The 16543-nt window shown below is 41.0% G+C and overlaps 3 protein-coding genes across 17 annotated transcripts in view; 1 reads left to right on the top strand and 2 right to left on the bottom strand.

Moving 5' to 3' along the window:
* Positions 1-11419, bottom strand: part of hig (hikaru genki) — a 28671-nt gene extending 17252 nt beyond the window's left edge. For 3 of the 4 annotated variants that reach the window (XM_002050285.4, XM_032435707.2, XM_032435709.2), the window contains exon 1: positions 3892-4577. In XM_002050285.4, the coding sequence (XP_002050321.3) occupies positions 3892-4042 (151 nt within the window). In that variant the 5' untranslated portion in view covers positions 4043-4577. Of the gene's footprint in view, positions 1-3891; positions 4578-11152 lie in introns of those variants that run through there. The other variant, XM_032435708.2, reaches the window with a different exon arrangement.
* A 462-nt stretch (positions 11420-11881) lies between these two features.
* On the top strand, positions 11882-12825 carry Tsen15 (tRNA splicing endonuclease subunit 15). Its single transcript, XM_002050288.4, has 3 exons — positions 11882-12036; positions 12095-12173; positions 12226-12825. The coding sequence occupies exons 1-3, from the start codon at positions 12034-12036 to the stop codon at positions 12471-12473; spliced, it is 330 nt and encodes a 109-aa protein (XP_002050324.2). The 5' UTR covers positions 11882-12033; the 3' UTR covers positions 12474-12825.
* The window catches only part of Pkn (serine/threonine-protein kinase N), a 41454-nt gene continuing 37485 nt past the window's right edge, over positions 12575-16543 (bottom strand). For 8 of the 12 annotated variants that reach the window (XM_070210279.1, XM_070210280.1, XM_032436765.2 and 5 more), the window contains 6 exons: positions 15857-16039; positions 15116-15730; positions 14685-15056; positions 14517-14624; positions 14317-14457; positions 12575-14248 (listed from right to left, as the gene is read on the bottom strand). In XM_070210279.1, coding sequence (XP_070066380.1) covers positions 14105-14248; positions 14317-14457; positions 14517-14624; positions 14685-15056; positions 15116-15730; positions 15857-16039 — 1563 coding nt within the window. In that variant the 3' untranslated portion in view covers positions 12575-14104. Of the gene's footprint in view, positions 14249-14316; positions 14458-14516; positions 14625-14684; positions 15057-15115; positions 15731-15856; positions 16040-16112; positions 16341-16543 lie in introns of those variants that run through there. The other 4 variants (XM_070210281.1, XM_015173758.3, XM_032436773.2 and 1 more) reach the window with 2 other exon arrangements.

The following is a 16543-nucleotide window of genomic DNA, read 5'->3' as shown; positions in this document are numbered from 1 at the left end:
TCCTTTACGATTCAAACACATTTTCAAATATCTATATCCCATTTGAATGTGTAAAAAACAGAGATAAAAAAGCATGTGCCTGGTGTCTATGAGTCCCGATTTCATTCATGTAACATTATTAATTTGTTAAATATTCGAGGCGATGTCTTTCAAAGTAGTCCATATTTAAGTTGGTTACACGAAAAGCTCTTAGAACGCAGCGCCCAGTCAGCAGTCGCTTTTGGGCTGATAATCGCTGGCAATGGGCCACTGTTGGCAGCTGAAGATGCATTTCTGTCCGAACCGCCCCTCGCCGCGGTAGTAGCAGCCGCTCTATAAATCATTCATGCACAGCCAAGCAAAAGCAGTTTTCCCACAATGAACAAGTCGGGAGCTGGCTTTATGCAAAACACGCATACGCCACAGTCGAAACTGTAGTCGGTAGCCGGCTGCTGGGAGAGATGGAAGATGCAGACGAAACTGAAGCCAAGTCGTTGCTAGGATTCGAGTCATCTTTATCTTTTAGCGCATGCATTGCACATAATATGCCAGGGACTGGGACAGGCGCAGGACTACATCCTGGGGACTTCACAGAGCAGGATGCTGTCTTGGGCGACTTTTTGTCATTTGCCTGCTGCATTTTTTTTACCTCTTTATTTTTGTATTTTTTTGCAGTTGTCGCTTTTGATTTTGACAGTTCGTTACTCGGTTATACCATTTGCATGCATAATGCTCAGGCCGAACCAGGAAGGCAACAGCAGCCCAGAGCCAGAACCTAGAGCCCAGAGCCCAGCATCATCTGTAGCAGGCCAGCAGAATTCCTATGTACTAAGCGCAGCAGTTGGCCTGGGCACATGTGAGCTGTCCCAGTCCTGCGGCAATGTAACCCACACATCAGCAACAGCATCATCATCATCATCATCATCATCATTATCATTATCAACATGATCATCAGCTACTCATCTTCGTCATCAAATGGAAATATAAAAAACCAGACAAGACAGCTGTCTTCGGCCGAAGTTTGAATACCCTACGATTAAACACAATACGAGGTGTTTTTATAAATAAGCACTATTCCCTAACCCATAAATCATAAAATGCTGAATAGAATTTGCCCATATATAAGGAGCTAGATAAGAGCTAGATAATGCAATACTTCGACCGAAAATTTCCATAACAGCCATTTGATATAGTCATTCGATACGACTGACTAATCTAAACTAGATTTATATGCAAAGCATATTATTTATATCTAAATTATATGTGCCTAATAGCGTCTCCTTTGAGGCGTTACAAGCCTCGTGACTAGCTTATAATGCCCTATCGTTAAGGATAGAGTAAGCTTTAAGATTTATGGCACATACTTCGGCTTGATGCACAATTGTGCAGAGTGAGCGACATTTTTAGTTGCCATTTGGCTTATTGCAGATTCCAGCTAGCTGGCGCTTTTCTTTCGCTTTTCTATTTCCCCGCACCCTGCCCCGTTGCAAAAAAAAAAAAAAAAAATGCCATTTTGCAATGCGATTTGAGCTGTGCGCGCTTCATGCAAATTAAATTCCAGCTGCTGTGTGTTTGTTTGTGTCTTGGTCAAACCTTTTAGCTGACGAAATGGAAAGTGCTTGCCGCAACGCAAGCTGCCACTGCATCTGCCATCAAAAAGCCAGAATCCACCCAACACCTGCATCCGCAACTCATCCTCAATTTTCCACAAACTGCGCAATTTGCCAAAAAAAAAAAAAAGTATCAACTGCGTCGCAGTTTTTACCGATGAGATCATCAGCGTCCATTCAGGCAGCGGCAGGGCGAAAAAAGGATGCCGTCAAAGAAAAAACAAGTACAGCTGCTCTGGCCGAGAGTGTCCCACTAAGAGATACCCTATACATACATGGCCGATCCTTATGACAATTTCCAGTGCCCAACTATGCCATCCAGATGTGTGTATAAACTAAAGCCCAAGACTATAAATACTTAAGTCTTCCAGAAAAATAAAGATTCTGGATCGGTTTAGAAAACAGGAACTGAACATCCAATTTGATTGACTCCGCAGAACCATATTGTACCAGAGATCGACTATATCAAGCATTCGGACAGATAGGCAGACGGAAGCTAAAGTGAACTCGGCTGAAGCAGGCATTTGCTTAACCAGAAGGCTTTTTCAGCCAGTTACATACATGTGCACAAAATCGGTATACCCTTCTACCCTACTCTCAATGGGTTCTGAGTATAAAAGGAAAAAAATTAATTACTTGATGCGCATCTGCTTTTGCGTAACAAATTGCGTGTGACAGCCGCCGCAGCATTGAGCACTTTTCACAACCACCTCAAATAATCCCCCCTCCTTTCCACCTACTCTACCTACTACACACCCGCCGCGCCGCACATGCTATTAATATCTATTAACCAGAACTCGGTAGCTGCCATACTTCATTAAATGCTTTCCTGCAATCGCACTGCCTATTTATTTTTTTTCTTTTTTAGTCTCAGTGTGTGTTCGTGTGTGTGTGTGTGTGTGTGTTGACGCTGATTGGGATTACGGTTTGGCCAGCAGGCCTCGTTTTGATTGCCTCTGTGCCACCACAGGACTGTGATTGGGACGGTGCGGCGCTGGGGGGAGCACAGTACAGGACGGCAGTTGGCGCTGTGAACACGAAATATTTCATTTACTGCGAGTTATTTGCTGTGTGCTTTGCTTTTGCTTTCCATTTGCTTTGTTTTCGAATAACCCGGTTAACTCTATTAGGAGTCAGGTATTCGCACTTTGTCAACATTTTTGTAACAAAAACGAGTTAAAAAAACATTTGTCAATCGAAATAAATTTATGATTATATTTTAACTCTGCCAGTGCAAAAGGGTTTTTTTGGTGCTGTTCCTCGTAAGGGCCGAAATATGTGCTACGCATGCTTGAAATTATTTTACAGAACAACTTTATCCCATAAAAACAGTTTGACTTTATTATTGATGCATGCATATTGTCAAACTCTCAAAATCAATATGTTATTTATTAAATTACTTCATTTTGTGAAGTTGCAGCCGTTAATCAAGATGATAAATGCGCTGGCAAAACAAGGAGGAACTTCCTACATAAAGAGACAAACCCAAAAAAAACGTTCTAATTGACATCTATTGTTTAAATATTTCAAATCAACATAATAGATAAAAAATATCAGCATTTTTAAATCTCTATCAAATTCTGTGCAGAATGCGACTAAGTTATGAAAAAATTAAACTACAATAAAGTGAGTTTGCGACAGAAAAGAAAACGCTCTTCCAATCACCTGAGAATTAAGAACGTTCTGTATTCATTTAAACCATGCAGAACGAACTTTTCAAAATACAACTATTTACATCTTTTGTCTAAACAATATTACAAAAAGTTTGCTTGCAAGCGATCGGCGATTTCTACAATCCCTCTTTCTTGCTTTGCAGACTTGTCAGTTTCTTACTTCTTGCAAGACTTGCGTCAATGGACGCTTAAACTATTTGAGAATTAGAAGCGCGCCACACGCATATACATATTATTTAAATAACTCTCTGCGACTCTTCAATTATCAGACTAGTTCTAAATATGAGACTAATCCAAATGAGCGCCATTTGGCTTTGTTTCTACAAGGATATTCCGACTTCGTTATATGCCAAAATAAGTATTGTACATTGAATTTTGTTTTTCTTTTGGTGGGCGTGTGTTTTTGTTGTTTGTGTGTGTGTGTGTGTGCGTGATTATCGCTTTTGAGCACGAAAGTCATTTAGCAAAGTGGCTGCTGCCCCAGCTCAGCTACAGCATCAATAACTGTGCCGGCATCTGCCATATAGGCCATAATTTGTAACAAAATTGCCAAAAAAAAAAAAAATAAGAATAAATAGAAAAAAGGAAAATACTCAATGCTGCCAAATGAAGGTCAATTTGAAACTCACCTGGCTCCATTGTTGTGGTGGTGGTCTCCACGGTGGCTGGTGGCTCCGTGTTGGCCTGACTCTGGCTGACTCTGTCCAGGACCAGCAGCAGAATGGTCAAGGATATTAAAGCCCAGAGTGGCTTATGGCGCATACGCTGCCAACTCCACATGTTGGCCAAAGTCAAAATTGGTTAACTGTTTGTTTTAGCACACACTCACAACACACGAACACACAGCTAGAATCAATTGGCTGACATTGAGCAGAAACACACTCGAAGCTTAGGCGAGAATGTGCAGACTACAAATACTGGCCAAGGGGCAAGGATAATGTGTGTGTGTTTATTTTTTCCTTTTGTTTTTGAGGCGTCTTTAAACCGCTTACGGGCTGCACTTTAAAGTTTTTTTTTTTTTGCTGTTGCTGTCGCTCAACGCCAGCTACAGTTAGTGGCAACAACAATTATGCTGCTTGCCACAACGACAACACTTCACACGCTGCCTTCAATGGCGCAAAAATAGAAATCCACTTGCAGCAACACACTCACACACACACAGTCGTGTGTGCCTTGGTGTATGTACTTTTGGCAATCTGCCAAGTCACTTTAAGTTTTTCACTTTTGTTTTCACTTTAGAGCTGAGCGCTTTTCCTCTCGCAATTTTCCCACTGCTGCTGCTGGCAACTGCTGTTGCTGCTGACAAAATGCGTTGCTGCTAGTGCGACGCGTCCTTTTTATATTCCTGGCGGCAGCATCGTTGGATTCGGCGCTGTCTACTCGGCTACACTTCGGCACTGAACGAAGCCAGGATACGAACATTAAGGACACGAGCTCCGGCTGCTGCTGCTGCTGTCACGTGCAATTTTGCCGGCAAATCGCGTGTTTTTGTTTTGATTTTCCTAGTGTTTTTCTTGCTGCTGCTTTCGCTTTTCTCTTGCCGCATTTTAGGCGCCATGTGTGTGTGTGTGTGCATGTGTGTGTGTGCCCTTGTAAATCGCACGTAGCTGCGTTCAAATTCGCGCGCGTTTATTCCCCTTTGGCAATAGCTACAAATGAAGTTTACTTTACATGTGGCTGCCGCATTTGATCAACTAAGCCACACAAACAGACACACGCACACACATGACTGTGTGTGTACGTAGCGTATAATGCAATTGCATTGTGTCCTTAGACGAAGCAGCTGCAACTTGTCAACATCTTCGACAATGCAAACAACACGAAATTGCACTTAACAAGGCTAATCAATAAATTTAAGCTTGAATTAAGAACAGGATTTGCATTGGAAGTGCATTAAATGCGTTCAAGTACACAAACATTGGCTGAAAAGTGGATTTACATCTACGTATCATTCGCGAACAGTGGCAACTGTTTGAAATGCAGTTGGAAATTAAAGAGAGCTTTCAAAGCACATGAAATCTTAAGCTATGAAGGAGCTTAAATAAAGTTTAAGTCCATTGAGTAATAAATCTATTTATTAGCCAAAAGCTAAAATCTATTGTTTACTATATGATACTCTAAGCTTATATAAAAAAGTGAAAGTTCTTGAAGCTTTTCATTAATTTAATTAAAGCTCACTTAAACCTAAAGCTCAGACCAGTTACATTTGCCAAATTGCTAAACTTTATTAAGTCTTTGATTATTGAATACATTCCCAGAAGAAAAAACGCTTTTTTATTCTGAAAGCTCTAAGTATACGAAACGTTGTTAAAAGCTCAGTCAATTATATGAAAGCTAAGAGTAATTTCTAATAATAGCCAAACAGCTTTAAAAGCACATTTAATCTTTAAATAATAAACGAAAAAAAAGCTCAAGACACTTTCTAAAACAAATCTTGTATTTTGGCCTAGACAATCTAAACATAATTCTACTTAAAGTCTTTGGCGTGCTTTAAGCTCAGCCAAGAGTTTGAGACACGCTCCAATTGCACCTCAATTAAACAAATATTTGCTGCTTTTTCAATCACTGTCATTGCACCATAAGCAACCACATTAATCTGCAACGCAACGGAGACAGTGCCCCCTCGAAAAGAAGGCAATGAATTGTGCTCAACGGGATAACGTTTCGTCGGGGCGCAAGGAAATTGCGGTGATTGGAGCACTTGCATTGCGGTCAGCCATCAAAATGGGCTGGGGCTCGTCCGCTCCGCAATGACATCCTTGGCCACTAATTACGTAAATGAATTCTGTGGCAAGGCAGCGAGTAGTCAACTGTGCCTTGTGCCAACGTGCAACATTTCCGGCTGACCCAGCCGCATGCCGTGATAAATGTTTGCCTCGGACTGGACACGTTTTGGGGTAGCAACAGGACAACAATTGAATGCCGCATACAATGCTGTCTGGCTCCAGCCTGCCACTTGCCACTTGCCACTTGCCGCCTGCCACTTGCTACTTGCCGCTTGCCGCTTGCTGCTGCATTGAAAATTTGCTGAAATGCGAAACGCGCAGCTCAAACAGAAGCGCTCAACTCAAGTCAAGTGGAAAATGAAAACCGATGTTGTTGTTATGACAATTGTCAAATGTTGTTGTTATTATTGTTGTTGTTGTTGTTGTTGTTGTTGTTGCAATAGTTGTGCATTTGTGCCTGGCAGAAATACTGCAAATTCAATTGTGCCGCATTATCTGTATAATTTGTTGCATGCTCCACATTTTTGTTGTCAGCTGGTTCGAATACATTTTCCCTGTTGTTTGCTTCAATGCACCCAAGCTGCGCACACACACAAACACACACACACACGCACACACACACATTCTGTCAATAAGCACATACCCATGTTGTACACACAACAAATAAATTCAATTTGCCACAAATCCAAAACAAAAACTTGCCAATAAACCAAAATTTATCAGGCTAATAATTGTTATTGTCATATATTTCATCCATAAAATTATTATATGTGAATGCGTGCATGTATGTGCACACATGTATGCATATTAAATGTTGCTGCCACATGATGCATCTGTTGCATAAATAAGTTAGAGCATGACAATCTAATTACATTATGTTGTTGCAACTGATGCATCGAAGCTTAAAGTCAACTTTGTGACATAAATCGATAGGAAGATTTTTATATTATTTAATTTTAATTAAAATAAAGATTTATATTTAGAATATTTAATGCTATTTTAGTAATAGTAAAGACATAAGAAACTAAAGAAAAGTTTTTATTTGAAATCTTTTTTCAAAAACAAAAACAAATCTATATTATTTTTCTAGACTACATTCAATATACGTTAATACATTAAAAATACTTAGTCTTAAAGCCATAAACATCAAGTCGAATACAGAAAAGAAATACGTTAAACAGCTCTAGCCTGTAGCGAAATGATGATTTTAAGCAAAGTATATCGTGAAGATAAAGGTTGAAGAGAGAACGTCAAATAGACAAACGGACAGACATGCCCGCCAAGCCAAACAATAATAATAACATGTATATTCCTTGTTGCTTGAGAATTAATCAAAGTCGTACAACATTTGGGAATCGGTTTTGTTTTCAAGCATACAATTGCTTAGAATAATTTGGCTTACGATTGAGCAAAAAGTATCAACGATCGATATCTATATATTTCACTCAAGTATCTCAAAGTAATCAGATAATGATTAGTGCTTTTGCAATGCAATTACACTGTCATTGCCTGCTTGGGTGTGCTGGTCATGGTGGGCGTGGCAAGCCAAATAAATTGCTTGGGGTCGAAAAACGAATCGAGTAGCTTCAACTCGAATCAATTGCAATCGAACGAATCGTATAATTAAATCAATTGCAGACTTGCTGGCGTCTCAAGCGAAAGACAATGTCTGACGGCGTCTGTGGCAGGAGGTGGGAGCGAGGGCGAGGGCGAGAGCGAGGGCGAGAGCTAACCGGGCGTATGCGCGATAAGCAAAAGTTGCATGGGGCACCAAAAATCCTGTCGTGTCATGCAATTATCGAGTTTTAATGAAATTTCACGCACAGTCATACAAATCCATTGAACGCAAAGCAACCAAAACTAAAAGGAAAAACGAAAACTGCGCTTAAGTGAAAAGCGCGTCAAGTGGCTGGTGGTCAGTTCTGGTGGCCTCCTCTAATTACCCGCGACACTGGGCCGGCATAGTTAATTGCATTGCCAATGATGCGGCAAAAGCATTTTGACGCACAGCTCAGACAATGCGACAAAATGGAGGGGGGAGTGGCAAAAGCCATTAAGTCATTAATGGATGCTTAAATTGTGATTAAAGTTGTAAAAGGGAATTTCATGAGCTGCCAGTTAAATAACTGTTGCCACACAAATTTCTGTGTCTGTGTGTGTGAGTGTGTGGAAAATTGAATAGCAGTCGCACAAGTACAAAATGTTGGCAAAAAGTTTAACAAGTTTTGCAGCTGTTGTGGCGTAATTAGGCCATATTCGCATTGAATTGCAAATGACATTAGAAAATTTGCAAGTAAAAGTTTGCAGCTAGTCGAGATTGGGCGGGGTGTGTGTGTATGTGTGTGTGTGGGGGGGGGGAGGGAAGCGGAGCTAACGAGTTTCCAACTGTGCGTCGAAGCCAAGTTCTGTCGTTGTGTAAATTAAATAAAACATTAATTGCTTGCTTACGTCACGTAATTTACGAAAGCCACAGTCGCAAGCCAACATTCGAGCCAACATTCAAGCCACATTCGTGCCACATTCGGCTCCCGCAGCATTACATACACGCCACAGCGACACGTACTGCCAATAAATCTCAATTGATCCCCGCGGTGTTGTTGCAAAAGTTCAATTAAAAGTCTCCCCGTGGCATGCCTCAAAGTGCCCAGGCCAGGGCACACACAAACACTCTCTCACACACACACACACACACACACACACACAACTGTTGCCCCATTGGCAAACGGCTGCAAATATGCTAAGTGGCCAAATGTGAGCACACTATTTGCATGCACTGTATGCCACATGTTCAGTGTCCTCTGTCCAGTGGGAACAGCAACAGACACAGTCACCATACGAGTCACATGCTTCACCTCATTATCTGCTCCTGCTGCTCCTACTCCCATTGCAACTTCCTGTCCGCTCAGGTAAATTGTTGACCCAACAAAAAGTGTTGCACAGTTATTAGCGCGCCATTCAAGTTTATTGGGCCGCTTGCAGTTTTAATTAAAGTCAAAGCAATAAAAAACAATGCACTCAAGCGCAAATTAACCCGATGCTAATGACACGAGTTGAAAGTTGAGCTTTAATTTGCTTACACAATTTGACAGTTAATCAAGCTTACGTTGCGCTTAAATTGCGCTTGCTTGTAGCCTGCATATTTAAAGTTGGGAAATATTCAAAGCTGAAAGTTGAGCTTTAGTTAGTTTTTAAACTTGGGCAGCTGGTCAAGGTGAAAGCTTCCATTACCCATTAAATGCACTTGTATAAAGCTTTAATATTTTTAATTGGAAACTTTCTTTAAAGCTTTGTCTTTAATGTAGCTTCATTTAGTAAAATAGCATGTGCCAAGCTTTTAAGTGCATTTGCTGTCTTTTTATGTGCACTTAAAGCCAGTTAACTATTTTTCATGGATGAAATACTGATATTAATATTGTAAAACAAAAGTTAACCTTTTTCGCAAAGTATCTTAAATTTAAGATTGTTTCAATTGATATAAGCGATTTCCTTCCTGGAACCTTTCTTCCTCTTCATTCACTATATATATTTTCTATTACTTTAGTTCTTTAAAGCTTGTTTAGAGATTTGAAAAGCACATAGTTTTAGTAGTAGAGATATCTTATGATGTTTAACTAGTTATTAATCTAAACTGATATTTTGAAAGCACATTAAATTAAGTAAAATACAAAAATTGTGAAATTTAAACTCACTTCTAGCTATAAATAAATTCTGTATAAGCTTTAATCTGCATCTGCTACTAGCTATTATTTTGTATGCCACTTTCAGCAGGTGTCATTGCAACTTAATTGAATGTTGCAAACAGACGTACATATACATAATCAGCATGAAGCCATAAACGCTCACATTTTGGCTGCCGAATGGTTATGACTACGAGTTCATCTGACTGACCAGCAGAAATTCGCAATTTTGTGTGCGTGTGTGTGTGTGTGTGTGAGTGTGTGTGTGGGTGTGTGTATGCGTGTGGATAAGCGGACAGCAAGTGCAAATAATATTATGCTTAACTGCACGCACGCACATGTCCAATGGTCAGGACAACATGTCTGCAGAGTATAGAGTCCATGGCCCGGGTGCACGGCACCGGAAGCGGCTAAGGACAACACGCACAACTTTGCTTGGCCAAACAGCATTAAGTGACCGCACGTACGCACACAGGACGACAGGCAGGACTTCGTTGGCAAGTGTGTGTGTGTGTGTGTGTGTGTGTGCGTGTGTTTGCAATTGTAATAACTGTTGTTCCGTATCGTTGTCGTAAGCTGCCTTGTTTGCCACTGTAATTGCCCAGACTGCTTCAGCTCCTGCTGCTGCTCCTACTGCTGAACCTGGCACTGCCATTGACAAGTTCAATAATGGCCATCGACCGCAGCATCTGGTTTAGTTTGTTGCCTGCTCTTCAAGCTGGCAACTTGGCATTTGGTTTCAGTTTCAGTTTCAGTTGCAGGTAACCCAACGGCAGCCAGCCGAGCGCCTAATTGAATAGCCTCTCCACTGGATGGTGGCTACAGTGAAACATTAACTGACATTTGAGCCAACACTAATCTGCATAGACCATGCAGCACGGCAGTCTCTGCCAAAAACTTACTTATCGTAGCACAACCAGCTGAAGATAGAGAGCATACTCACACACACACACACACACTCGCACACACACACACACACACTCGCACACACATACACACATTAATATGCTGTTGGCGCACATGTGCAAATCGCTGGCTGCCAAACCCTTATCACATGCACAGAGTGTCCGGGCACAAGGACTGGATTCAGGCAGCCCTTTTGCTGCTTTGCATGCATATCCTGGCCCATTCTCCCAGCTAACTGCATCTATTTAGCATAATTTGTAGTCTTGTTTTTTTCCCCCTTTATTGTTGTCTGCAACGTCTGCGAGTCGAGTGCGCTGCGGGCGAGCAAAATGGGAGCAGCAGAGACGGAAAAACTGGCATCTTGGAAGTCAAGTGTCAAGTGCCCAAGTTGCGCAGTTGGCTGAGACAAAGACAATGTCTGCCGCTTCTGTTTATGCACATATATTTTCTTTTATCGATTGTTAAAGCTAACTGTTAACTGCTTTAAAACTAAGCAACTGATTTGCGGAGATTAGCAAGTAACTGTACTTTATTTACAGACATGTACATACAAGACAAAAAAAAATAAGAACTTCACTCACCCGCTCTCTCTCTCACTTCTGACTCTCTGGTTCTCTATGAATCAAGTGCATGTGCACGCCATTTTGCTTTTAACGAAAAATCACTCGCATTTTACCGATTGTTAAAAAACACTTTCATGAGCACTGTTCGTGTGGTAGATATACCCGCACATATTAACATAACAAACACATACGCCACCAACTTATAACGTTTAACAATAATTACTTAATTTCACTTTTTAAAAAATACATTTTTACGATCAACAGACGACCGACAAGCAGAACCAACCGATCGCCAGGACAGACGCGCACAAACTAAATTGCCTAATTAAAACCAACTACAACTAGACGCACACAACTGTTTTGGAAGTTACGCTCACGCCACAGCAAAGATAACGGGATCAGAACCGTTACGGCCAGTAGCGCGCTCACAATGGACATATCTCTCTCGGTCATAAATCGCTCGCTCTCTGAATTTCGCAATTAAATAGAAACTTATTACCTACATCAGCTCTCACATGCAGACTCTCTCTTTCTATCGCTGACGGCGCGGTGACCCGTGCACAATCATTGAGCATTGCCTTCATATGGAGTCTGAATATAAATAAATTATTAATATATTATGCACTATGTTTGACATAAAATTAGTAGCCAGAAAAGAAATAGATATTAGATTAAACACGCACTTGTATTATAATTGAACTTTCCGCCAAATTTTCGGCACTGTGCAACACTGCCATGGGCCAGTCAATGCTGACGTCAGAAATGCACGAAACAGCTGTTTACCGGGCTTACTTGCCGGTAGTTGTGCACGAAATGTGTCAGAAATTAGTTTGAAAACAAGAAATTTAACTCAAATTTGTGTTTTTTAATACTTGAAATAAATACACAGTTTTACAGCAATGGTAAGTAGTAAAATAGCTGCGTTTGAAGCTTTTATGACATACTTAAAAATGCTTTCAGGATTTGGACACAATTTGCCCCGATTTAAATGGCTTGACACGCGCCTTAGCCCAGATAGTGCACAAGGACTTAACAAATGGTTAAGTAATTTAAATAATGTTTAATTAGCTATGACTAATTCGAGTGTACAGATGAACGCCTGAGCAACATACAGCCGAAGTTGGAGCGGGATACGGGCGAGTTCTATTGGAGCGCCCAAAATAAGGAGCAACAGCAGATGATGGCTTACATCCCCACACAGCACTCCAAGGATCTGGACTTTGAGCTGATAAAAGTGCTGCAGCAGAAGCTGTTGGACTGCATTATCATAGTGGCCATTGTGGATACTACGGGCAACATTCTGTACTATCAAATGACAGAGGGCTTTAAGGAGAAATAGTTTGGGTATTGTGTCTTTAATCTGGTTATTATTCGCAAATCTGTCAAATTTCAAACTCAAAGCTTTCTTAAGGCCCTTGTGTTTTTTAGAGGAAAACTGCATTTATTAAATAGCGATAGATACATTTATTCAAAATCATATCATAGTTCTGCATAAATAACAATTATGTGTATAGCCCCAGGCTTTGGGATGCCCCCCCAAGTCCAATGACAGGAATCGAAACTATCCCAAGATAAATACCTTGAGGCTGTGCACATAATAAAAATGACAATAGATCTCGCTGCATTCCGGCGCGTGTATAATCATAATTGTAATCAATAATCGTAATATAATTATCTTGACATTATTGTAACTTAATTTCAATTATCGAATGCTACAACTTAGATACAAATTAAAAATAACATTAATTATATGCATAGATATCTTAAGTTTAACAACAATCTGATTGCATGCAATTGAGAACATTTTGCTTGGGAATTACTCAAACATTTCTCTGCGGTATTTTTTTATATTTTGTTTAAAGCGTGCACCCGCATACAAACAAATCATTTTTATAAAAAATTAAATCAAGTTTTTAAAAAATTGTTAAAAAATGCTCAAAGCAATACAGTTTTTATGTTTGTTGTTTGTTTTCCTTTTTTTTAAATACAATAATAAATAACAAATGTATAAGCATGTATGTATATAATTTAAAAAATAATTAAAATAATATATATTTCAACTCGGGCAATCAGGCTGAGCAGCCAATATAGAGGCGGAAATAAAAATATACAGTTTTATAATTGTAAATATTTCGTTTTAGGTGCGTACATGTGTGTATATATATGTATATATATATAAGATGAGCTCTTTAAATATAGTTTTATATGTGTGTATAATTAATTAAAGTGCATACACAATATTATGACTTATTTCATTTTGTTCTCTCAACATTTTAAATGTGATTTGTATGTTTTATATGAAAATAGGTATGCATGTTTGTGGGTGTGTGTGTGTGTGTGTTTATGTGTGTTTGTTTGTTTCCTGCCCTAAAACTCATCTACTGGCGCTTGTAAAATAGCTGTGTATACATATCGTTCTCTTTCTTTCTCAATTAACATCTATACAAAATATAGAACCTGGCTCTCTTTTCTTTATGTTAACAAAAATCTGTCCAAAAATTCTACAACATTGCATTTAAGGCTTTCCAAAGGTTCGTCAGACTGTTCAATATATTTGATTAGGAAAATTATCAACCGAAACGAAATACAATTCACAATTTGTTAACCCCTCCGTGACAATGTGTTAGATGTATTGTATATATAGTATATATATTAATTTAGCAGCTGCCGTTGACTTGATATATAATGTATATATGATTGATATATGTATGTATATGATTGATGATGCAGGTTTACATTTATGTAGAATATTCTAGGCAATTTGGTCAATGCTTCTGAGCAACATGCACAAGGTTTATACAATATATTCACTACAGACACAGATATATATCTATATATCGGGTTTCATTCTCGAATTCTCATGTGGCTAAACAACTCGCTGCACATGTTTAAAAGCATTATTCAACTTATTTAACTGAGCTAGGCCCAGGGCCGTTGCATTAAGACTAAGACAGGGGCATTAGAGCAGCATTAACACCACTCGGCCGTGTATGAAAAGTCCTGGAAAAGCAACTGCTCCTCGTCGGTTAAGTGTCGCGGCTCCTTTGGCGGCGTTAGCTGCGCCTTCTCCGACGTAAATTCCTCGTCAAAGTTCGAGACATCCTCCAAATGGTTCTGCAAGGCATTAAAATTGTGTGTTTAGATTGTTGCCAGTTTTTGGCTTTGAATGGCACGGCACTTACAATGGTAGGCACAAATGGTGGCTTGACTTTACGCAGCAGTAAGTCGTCCCAAACGATGGAACGGAAGAACGCCTGCTTCTTGACATCCTCCGCATCGCGTTCCGATGAGCCCAACCGACGCTCCGGATTCTTGCGCAGCAGCTGCAAATTTAAAAAGTTAGCTAAATGCAACTTGATTGTGTTCAATTTTTATCACTTACCCGGCGCATGACGGCTATGGCCTCCAGTGAGAGGAAACGCGGATAGCGCACCTCATCGTTAACAATTGAATCAAAGACTTCCTCTTCATCGTCGCCGGGGAAGGGTGACTGTAAAAGGAATATACAATTGAAAACCTGTTCAATTTCAACATTTGCTAACACACTCACCTCGCCCACCAGCATCTCAAAGATGAGCACACCGAGTCCCCACCAGTCGACGGCGCGTGTATATGACGTCTCCGTTAGCACCTCGGGCGCCAGAAACTCGGGCGTGCCGCAGAATGTGCCGGTGCGGTCACCAAAGCCCATGCCCTCCTTGCACAAACCGAAATCGGCAATCTTTACATAGCCATCCGTGTCGAGCAGCAAGTTATCCAGCTTCAGATCCCGATAGATGATCTTGTTCTCGTGCAGATACTGCAGACCCAGCACCACGCACGCCGCATAGAACACAGCTCGCGGTTCCAAAAATACATCCGTGTGGATGTGCATCATCAGATCACCGCCGGCGGCGTATTCCATAACAAAGCAGACGTGTTGCTAAAAGCAATAGAGGTTTAACTATTATAGATGCATTGTAAATACAGCTTAACGCTTACCTCTGTCTGGAAACACGAATACAAATTGACTAAGAACGGATGTCGCATAGCATTGGCCACCTCAAAGATGCGCTTCTCGCTGAGCAGCGACTCCACCTCGTCGCGGGCAATAATGTCGCCCTTCTTGAGCGCCTTGATGGCATAGTACTGATTGTTGCTGCGCAGCTGCGACAATATCACCTTGCCAAAGTGCCCACGGCCCAGCACGCTCAACAGCCGGAAATTGTCCATGGACAACATGCCAGCATTTGGTGGCGCTTGACCAGCACGCAGCGCCTCATAGCCGGCTGTCTCGCGATACTGTAGGCCACGTGCCACATTCCGCCGGCCGCTGGTGGAGGCGCCCGCTGCCGTGGCCTTGGCTACATTCAGCTCATATTGATTGGCATAGATGGGTTGTTGTTGTTGTTGTTGCTGCTGCTGCTGTTGTTGTTGCTTGTCCTGGCGCTGTGCAGGCTGCGGGAATTGTGGTGGAGCGACAGCCGCAGCGCTGTTGCCATAAATTGTGGGCGTGGGCGGCTCTTGTATAATGGGCGAGGACTGCACATAGGCCAACTGCTGCTGCTGCTGCTGCTGCTGTGTGCCCACATAGAGCTTGCCCAGCTGCGGTATGACCTATACAAACATGTAGATTGGTTAATGCAATTGTAAAGCTTCGTTTATTTATAGTTAATTAGTTTTTTTTTTTTTTTGTGCAACTGCAAAAGCTCTGAATAATCGCTGTAGATGGGCAACTTTTACCTCGTCGAGCGGTTGAACAGACTCAACGCTTTCTATTAAAACACTTTCGATAGCAATAGGCTCTGCTGTGGCATCCTCTATGAGGCAGCTGCCGCTGCTGCTGCTGCTGCTGCTGCTGTTGCTGCTGGATGTTGGTGCCGCTTCAAGGGGTTCGATGGTTATGTGTACAAGATTGATTTTTGCCTGCAAGAGTTTTGTGTTTTATTTTGTTTAGAGTAGGAGAAGCCAAACACGACTGAAAACAAACAACACATACAGGTGCTTGGCTTGTTGTTGTTGCTGTCAGCACCAGCTGTTGCAGCGGCCTGGCCAAGGCCAATTGATGAAATTGATGTGAATGCTGTTGTTGTTGTTGTTGCTGCTGCTGTTGCTGTTGCAGCGCACACACCTGCCGCACCAGCTGCGCAAATGCCTGAAGTGTTGGCAATAACATTATGGCGCTTCCACCATAACGACAAATTGTTCGATTTACGGCGCTTGGCTAACAACAACTGAATAAGGCAAAACAACGGGTGGCCAAAGTCATGACCAGAGAGGCCAAAGCAATTTTTTTTTTTTTTTTGGACACCTTTTTGCGTCGCCAAAGGTCTAAAAATGTGCTAAGTACTAAGTATAGAGCATATATATACATATATATATATATATACTATTTTGCAACGTGAATTGGCATTAAGAAAAAGAAAGAAC

Source organism: Drosophila virilis, chromosome 5 (assembly GCF_030788295.1).
Source record: "Drosophila virilis strain 15010-1051.87 chromosome 5, Dvir_AGI_RSII-ME, whole genome shotgun sequence".
Classification (NCBI taxonomy): Eukaryota; Metazoa; Arthropoda; class Insecta; order Diptera; family Drosophilidae; genus Drosophila; species Drosophila virilis.
Note: the sequence above shows the minus strand (reverse complement) of the source record. Positions and strands in the feature narration are given on the sequence as shown.